The 8,458-nt window shown below is 43.7% G+C and overlaps 1 protein-coding gene across 4 annotated transcripts in view; it reads left to right on the top strand.

Moving 5' to 3' along the window:
- WBP1L (WW domain binding protein 1 like) overlaps window positions 1-8,458 on the top strand; it is a 67,539-nt gene that overhangs the window by 4,777 nt on the left and 54,304 nt on the right. For 3 of the 4 annotated variants that reach the window (XM_067709530.1, XM_067709533.1, XM_067709534.1), the window contains exon 1: window positions 4,034-4,235. The exons of the other annotated variant lie outside the window; for it this stretch is intronic. In XM_067709530.1, coding sequence (XP_067565631.1) covers window positions 4,146-4,235 — 90 coding nt within the window. In that variant the 5' untranslated portion in view covers window positions 4,034-4,145. Of the gene's footprint in view, window positions 1-4,033; window positions 4,236-8,458 lie in introns of those variants that run through there. 4 annotated transcript variants of the gene reach the window in all.

Raw genomic sequence — 8,458 nt, 5'->3', positions numbered from 1 at the left:
GCTTGGAAGCAATTCTGAACTGATATTCTCTCAAGAATCCACGATCTTCTCCTTTCTTTCCCAGCTCCTTAAACCTCCTGGCATTCCTCCTCTCTTTATAGACAATTACCCTTTTGGAAAAGTCTGGAGTAGATAGTGATTGCAGTCCAGAGGCAGATTAAAAATAGTTCACTCAAACCGCATCTCAGCTCTATCTTGTAAGACCTCTCTGCTTTCTTTGATTTGGCTCCTGCGGGATGTGGAAAGAAGTGATTAGGGTGACTAAAATGCCTTGGTGTGAGAAGTGCTCATCCAGACTGAGCAGGGTGTAGTGTTTGTCCTGTCCAGTAGCTCAGTTCAAGCCCTCGGGTAAAGGGAGTAAAGGAAGTCAGGACAAAATTCCCTCTGTTTTCCAAATTGAAACCATTGGTGTTTCCTAATGATGATGATACCTGGCTTTTTCTTTTTTTTTTAATTTTTTTGGAGTATAGTTGATTTACAGTGTTGCATTAGTTTCAGGTGTACAGCAAAGTGAATCAGTTTTAGATATACATATATCCACTCTTTTTTTAGGTTCTTTTCCCATATAGGCCATTACAGAGTATTGAGTAGAGTTCCCTGTGCTATACAGTAGGTTCTTATTAGTTATCTATTTTATATATAGTAGTGTGTACACGTCAATCCCAATCTCCCAATTTATCCCTCCCCACCCCTTATCCCCTGGTAACCATAAGTTTGTTTTCTACATCTGTGACTTGACTTCTGTTTTGTACCCTTCTGTTCATTTGTACTCTTTTTTTTTAGATTCCACATATAAGCGATGTCATATGGTATTTTTTTTTTTTTTTGAGTGGCTTGAACAAGAGACATGTATTTTCTCATGTGCTATAAGTCCATAATCAAGGTTCTAGCAAATCTGGTTTCTGGTGAGGGTTCTTTTCCTAGTTTTTGTCCCAAAAGTCACTGAGGTATAGTAAAGTTCTTCAATCTTTTTATTTTTTCTTTCTGTTCTTCAAAGTAAATCAATTTAAATAATCTACCTTCAAATTCATTAACTTTTTTTTTTCTTATTTTCATTCTTGTGTTAAACCCATCAGAACTTTTTTTTTCTTTTATATCAGCTATTGTACTTTCAGTTCCAGAACTTCTAATGATTTTTTGGGTTGTTTTAGTTTTCCTTTCTCTGCTGAGATTCCTCAGATGTTTTCTTATTATATCTATCTTGTCCTTCAAGATTCATGCATACTTTCAATAGCTGACAAAGTTATTCGTAGCTATTTATTTATCTAAATCATCTTGGTGTCAGTTATGTTAACTAATTTTTCCTGATTATAATATTTTTCTGCTTCTGTACATATCTAGTAATTTTTTACTGTCTGCTTGACATTACGTATGTTAACTTGAAGGCTATTTGGATTATGTTGCCTTCCATTAATGGGTATTAAATTTTTATGTCATATGGTATTTGTCTTTCCATATCTGACTTCACTCAGTATGACAATCTCTAGGTCCATCCATGTTGCTGCAAATGGCATTGTTTTGTTCTTTTTCATGGCTGAGTAATATTCCATTATATATATATATATATATATATATATATACACATCGTGTCTTCTTTATGCATTCCTCTGTTGATGGACATTTAGGTTGCTTCCATGTCCTGGCTATTGTAAGTAGTGCTGCAGTGAACACTGGGGTGCATGTATCTTTTCAAATTATGGTTTTCTTTGGGTATGTGCCCAGTAGTGGGATTGCTGGGTCATATGGTAGTTCTATTTTTAGTTTTCTAAGGAACCTCGCTACTGTTCTCCATAGTGACTGTACCAATTTACATTCCCACCAAGAGTGTAGGAGGGTTCCCTTTTCTCCACACCCTCTCCAGCATTTATAGTTTGTAGATTTTTTTTTTTTTTTTGCGGTACGCGGGCCTCTCACTGTCGTGGCTTCTCCCGTTGTGGAGCACAGGCTCCGGATGTGCAGGCTCAGCGGCCATGGCGCACGGGCCCAGCCGCTCCGCGGCATGTGGGATCTTCCCGGACCGGGGCACGAACCCGTGTCCCCTGTATCGGCAGGTGGACTCTCAACCACTGCGACACCAGGGAAGCCCTAGTTTGTAGATTTTTTGATGATGGCCATTCTGACCGGTCTGAGGTGATCCCTCATTGTAGTTTTGATTTGCATTTCTCTAATAATTAATGATGTTAAGCATCTTTTCATGTGCTTTTTGGCTATCTGTGATACCTGGCTTTTATATAGAGGACTTACAACTCCTTGAGGCTGGGATTGAGACCCTGTGCTAAGAAAATAATGTGGTCCCTGCCTAATACTCAATCTTTTATTCACCCCTAGGGAGGTTGATTGTGGAATGGATGAAATTCTAAGAAATTTAAGACTGGCAAAAATACTTGTCACCCTGTGCAGCACTTGGGAAAGCAGGATCAAGACAGAGACAGAACCGATTTTTTTCACTCTTACCTGTTTCCCACTTTGCCACCATTTAAGCCAAGAACAAACTTCCTTTGGGTTCAGCTATGGGCTAGACTGGGCTCGGCTCTAAAATGCTTTGGCGGGTTTTTGAGGGGGAATTGGCAGCTACAGGCAGCTGGCTTTTCTGCAGCAGTTCTTCATCTGTTCGTTTATTTTCCCAATATTGATTGAGCTCACAGTTGGGCCATGTACAGGGTGTAGGGATTTGTTTAAAAAATGAATAAGACCTGGTGTGCCATACAAAAAGCTAAAAATTTAGTCGGAGGGGTCAGGCAGGCAGAAATTGTAGATTAGATACACTGTGTGATAAGTGTTATGTGAATTCAGAAGAAGAAACCAGGGGATGAGAACTAGGAATTTTAAACGGGAAACTGTATGTGTAATGTGTAAATGAAGTTAAATGTATTGTATAGCACAGTTCATTGGGGATCTCTTATCTGTTGGGTGTGAGCAGAATGTGTGGGAAATGTAGTGGCAGTAGGTGAGATAAAGAAGTATGCAGGTGTGAAAAAAAAATACGCAGGGACGAGGACGCAGAAAGGACCACCATACTGATAAGTTTGGACAATAAATCCTGTAGGTAGTTGAAGTATTTTGAGAGGGGAAGCCCTGAGACGATAATATTTGGTTTTAGGTGGTTGAACACCCCTGCTGTGATATGTGAGAGAAATTCAAGAGGGAAGAATTAGCAACTGGCAGGACAGCAGGGAGACCGTTTGTATTTAGCCAGAAAATGAGAACATGGATTGAAGCAGTGGGGGTGGATTTCACAGCTGTTTCTGAGGAAGAGTCAGTAGAATTTCACCCCTCGAACTTGGGGTGACAAAGCACTGTGCTTCAGGTAAAGATACTATCTCATAGGAATTCAAAGTGACCGAAGATACTGCCTGAGCAGTTTGAGAGGGACTCTGGTACTGGGGCTGTGCTTAAAGACAAAAGACATCAAAAGCTTTTTAGATTGCAGTTGTCTTTTTTGTTTTTACTTTTTACTTTTTGGCAGTGCCACCCACACAGGACGTGGGATCCTAGGTCCCTGACCAGGGATCAAACCGGGGCCCCTGCATTGGCAGCGTGGAGTCTTAACCACTGGACCGCCAGGGAAGTCTCTGCAGTTGTCTTTTTTAAGAGTGCCAGGTTACTTTATAAAAGTAACTTATTTTCCAACACCCTTTGGAATTACCATACCCCTTTTCTTTTCTTTGCTAAACTGTGGAAATCTAGTACTTCCGCCACATTCAAGATGGTGGCACCAGAATTAGACTTTTCAACTCAACGTCTTGGATGGCCCCGCCCCTGATCAGAGCTGCTTCCGCCACTCTCTGCGCTGCGGGACGCATTTACGCCGCCTCGTAGCACTCAAGATGGCCCGGGTTCCTCCTACTTTCCATTGGCTGGATTTCTCCAGTTTTCTGTCTCCGCGAGGGGGCGGGACTTCTATTTGATCGACATCTTTCTTGACCAATGGACGAAGGGCAAGGGCCAATGACGCGCTGGAATTGGAGAACCATCCAAGTGTCTGGGAGGGCGTTTGGGCTGGGGCGGGGTGGAGCGGAGCCGGAAGCGGGAGGGGAGAGTGAAACAGGAAAAGAAGGGAAGAAGGAAGAAGAGGGAAGAGGAGGAGAGGGAGGAGGAGGAGGGAGGTGGCGGCGCCGTGGCGGAGGAGCAGGAGCAGGAGGGGGATGGAGAGGAGAAGGCTCCTGGGTGGCATGGCGCTCCTGCTCCTCCAGGCGCTGCCCAGCCCCCTGTCAGCCAGGGCTGAACCCCCGCAGGTAAGGGGGAGGGGGTGTCCGGGCCAGGCTGGGGCCTGGGGGGCGTCGAGGCCTGGCTGGAGGGGGCTGAAGGAATGTTGTTGCCAAGAGTTGCGGGGTCCCGAGAGGGGCACCCATGCCTGGAGTGGACAGGGTCTAAGGGGGCGTCGGTGTTTAGCTGAGGGACACCTGTGACGGTTTTGGTATCACGGAGGTGGCAGAGGCATGGTGCCAAGAGAGTGAGGGGCCTTTGAGACGGCAGTTAGGTCAGGTGGGCTGGCATGACTGTGACTGGATAGTGGCGCAAGCGGGGTCATGTGGGGTGCATTCGTGTCCTCCAGTGGAGCAGGTCTCCAAAGCAGCGATGCCGCGTGTATGTCTGTGCGGGTAGGGGTACGTGGGTTATTGAGCGGGCTTGAGAGGGAGGAGGGGCTGGCTGAGAGGATATCTATTTCAAGCTGGACCTGGGAAAGTTGTAGGGGCCTCTTGGCCCCATTTTTACTGGTGTTGGAGGCAGGACTCTTGGAAGGCAAGTGAGATGAAGTAGACTGGGACCGCTCAGCAGCAGGGCACACTTGAGGTGTAACAAGCTCTTACTATCAGGTTGGCTGGCCTGGGGAGCCGGTCACTGATGCTGATCTGGGCCAGCTGCGGGTTTTGAGCAAAGGGTCGTGCTGATGCCAATACGGGCAACAAATGGAGCACCCCAGCTTTTCTTGCTAAGTGGCTTGTGCTGATTTTAGCGCCGCTGGCATTTCGAAACCCAAATGGGAGCGTTACTCCTGGCGCCAGGTTGGGTGGGGTGCAGTAGGGGGGAATCACCCCTCCTTCCCTTCCTTGCATTTGGCAAGGCTTTACCATTCTATTTTCTTCAGTTTCTGTTCCCTTCAGTGTCTTTTCAGAAGGGCATATACAGACACACACAGAGCAAGATGGCAGACTCTGTACAGCTTAGCACTTGAACTTTGTGTTGTGGTCAAGAGTAGAAGCAGAATGCCAGCAAAAAGCCTTATCTTTTTTCCTAGGAGTTTATGAGCATCATGTTATGCCCATTAGTATCCTCTATTTAAAACATTAATTTTTCAGGTGAGATGAACTTTATATAAACTGTTTAAAACCGTTTAACCATTTTAAAGTGAACAATTCAGTGGTGTTTAGTGCATTCGCAATATTGAGCAACCACTGCCTCTGTCTAGTTCCAAAACATTTTATCACCTGGGGAGAAAACCCTGTACAAGCAGTTCCTCCCTGTTCCCCCTTCCCCCAGCCCTTGGCAACCACCAGTCTGCTTTACATGTCTATGGATTTATCTATTGAGGATATTTCATATAAATGGAATCTTACAATACCTTTTGTATCTGGCTTTTTTTTTGTTTTTTAACCTTTTGTATCTGGTGTCTCTCCCTTAGCATAATGTTCTCAAGGTTTATCCATGTTGTAGCATGTAATTCATTCCTTTTTATGGCTGAATAATACTCCGTTGTGTTCCATAATTTGTTTATTCATTTATCTGTGGACGTATCATCTGCTTTTCCCAAAGAATATATTTATGTTTATTGGAAATAACATGTGAAAGGAATAGAGCTCATTTTCTGTCCCAGTACATTCCTTTTTCTAGGGCTGGGGCTCTTCTGTTTTAGGCTTTGTTGAGGTTCTTTGTTTTCTCAGTTAAAATCATGAAGTGGCAAGAGAAATAAATTTCCTTTATTAGAAAAGTTACAAAGCTAAGATATAGATGTTGAGAGAATAAAATATAGAACAAACTGTTGCTTTTCCTTTGCACCTGCGCCTTTCTGTAAGTATCTTTAAAGGCTGTTTCCAATAACAAGTAATTAACATTGCTAGGGGGTTGATTTAGGAATGGTGCAGGCTTTGGAGCCTTTTGAGGTGGGTGCCCTGGGCCTGTGGACTACATCTCCCCATTGGAGAGCAGCGGTGGGAACCAGATCCATTTCTTTAGCAGGAAGGATGGAAAGTGGAGGTTCCTTCCCAGGTCATGGAAGCCTGGGACGTGGAGAGAAGGTTTGGGTGGGGATCTTCAGTGTCATGCCCTAATTGCAGCTTGTGGATCACAGACCGTTTTGTTATCATTTCTCTGGCACTTTCGATACTTACTTGGGGGACAGGGTGGCTTTTGTACTTTGGTCCATTTGAATGGATGCTAGCACTGGCCAGCAGCTATTATGTGGTTACAGTTCCTGCAGAGAAGGGAAAGTTTTTAAAATGAGTAGGCTCTCTCCTTCTAACCCCCTTCCCCCTAACACTCCTAACCCCATCTCATAGCCTGTCTCTTTCTCTAGCCGAGTCTCAGTATCTATAGTGAGAATTGTGTTTTGAATTTTAACCTTTGGAATGGAAGTTACTCTATAATTATTAATTCTGAATCCGCCACAATTTAGTCAATTTAGATTTTGTTTTGTTTTTGTTTTTGTTGATTTTTGGCTTGCAGAAATCAGTGAAGGAAAAAAAATTTAGAGACCATTTTGGCTTAGGATGTACTTCAGGTACTCACTGTCCGTATTTCAACAAGTGGCTTCTAGCTAGCTCCGAATTGAGGAGGACTCTCTGTACTCCGTCTGTATTGAAAATTGTATGGGTACCTCACTGCATTTTTTTCCCTTGAAATGTCTCTATCAAGTACAGTCTTTTTTTTTTTTTTTTTTTTTTTTGTGGTACACGGGCCTCTCACTGTTGTGGCCTCTCCCGTTGCAGAGCACAGGCTCTGGATGCGCAGGCTCAGCGGCCATGGCTCACGGACCCATCCGCTCCGCGGCATGTGGGATCTTCCCGGACCTGGGCACGAACCTGTGTCCCCTGCATCGGCAGGCGGACTCTCAACCACTGCGCCACCAGGGAAGCCCAGTCTTTTTTTTTTTAATTAAAGTATAGTTAATTTACAATGTGTTAATTTCTGGTGTACAGCAAAGTGATTCAGTTATATATATATGTATATATGTATGTATATACATATATTCTTTTTCATAATACAATCTTTGTTTTACACATGCATTTAATATCAAATATATGATATTAGGCAGCTTGCTTTCCCTGGTTCCAGCTCTGCACTAGAACAGTTTTCTTGCCATCCTGACCCAAATAATTTCATCAGTTTAACTCCATTCTGTGATTAGGAACTTAGACTTAATTCTCCTATGGGTCATTGCAACTCAGATGTGATTCCTTGAATCCATAGAGAATAAAAAAGCAATAGAGTCTCCAAACAGTAAGGCCTTGGCATTTGTCTCTTCCAGTTAAATTATGATGGGATATGCGGAGTTTCTTTCTTTCTCTTGTTGGTTAGATTCAACAGAAAAATCTGACTGTAGTATTTAAAGTAAAGTTTTAGGAGAAATGTCTTTTTCAATAAAGTGATCCAGCCGATGGGCTGGGCACAGATCTGTAGAGATGCAGTCCTTGCCCTTCCTCTTCCATGCTTAAAACTTTGAGTTGGAAGGGGGCCCTGGTTCATGATATTTTTTCTTCCCCTCACACCCTCCAATACTATACTCCTTCCGCCCCACCTTTACTCTCCTCCATTGCCCCAGTTTTCAGTCCAGAAGCCCTGCTCCACTCTTCTTTCCTAAATATGGCATTTCAGTGTGACCACCCTTATTCCTTGTAGAATAGTGGGATATGAGACTTTCAGATTCTTACCCTCTTTCTTTCACTTTCTTAGTCTGTTTTATACACCAAAGTGAGCAATTGTCTAAAGTTAACACCATGAGTTGCTGTAAATCCTTTGAGTAGAATCCAACAGACGTTTACCAAAATGTTCATTCTTTGCAGCAGGCTATTATTATTCCTAGGCACTGGGAACCCTCAAACAAGTAGCAGAATCCCTGTCCTCAAGGAGCTAATAATCCTGTGGGAAAGACAGATAATATCCACTGATATGTAATCTGGAGGGATCAGCGCTGTAATGGAAGTGCAAGCAAAGGATGGTGGGAACAACGGCTAGGGCTGGGGGAAGGTGGGGATTTAGGGAAGGTTTCATAGAGGGAGAGGCATTTGGACAGGGCTTTCAAGGTTGATAAGGATAGGTAGGATGTCTGTGGACTAGGAAGGGGGAAAGTTTATTCCGGCATGAAAGAGTGAAAATGGAGCTTTTAGAAGGGGCACATAGTCTGTGGTGGAAGCTTTGCCTGTGGGTGTGCAGAGGACTGTGAGAATAGCTTGAGACTTGAAAGGTGAGCTGCAATTAGACGATAAGGAGGGCTTTTATCCATTTGTCGAAATTCTGCTGA

The sequence above is a fragment of the Pseudorca crassidens genome, chromosome 16 (assembly GCF_039906515.1).
Source record: "Pseudorca crassidens isolate mPseCra1 chromosome 16, mPseCra1.hap1, whole genome shotgun sequence".
NCBI lineage: Eukaryota > Metazoa > Chordata > Mammalia > Artiodactyla > Delphinidae > Pseudorca > Pseudorca crassidens.
Note: the sequence above shows the minus strand (reverse complement) of the source record. Positions and strands in the feature narration are given on the sequence as shown.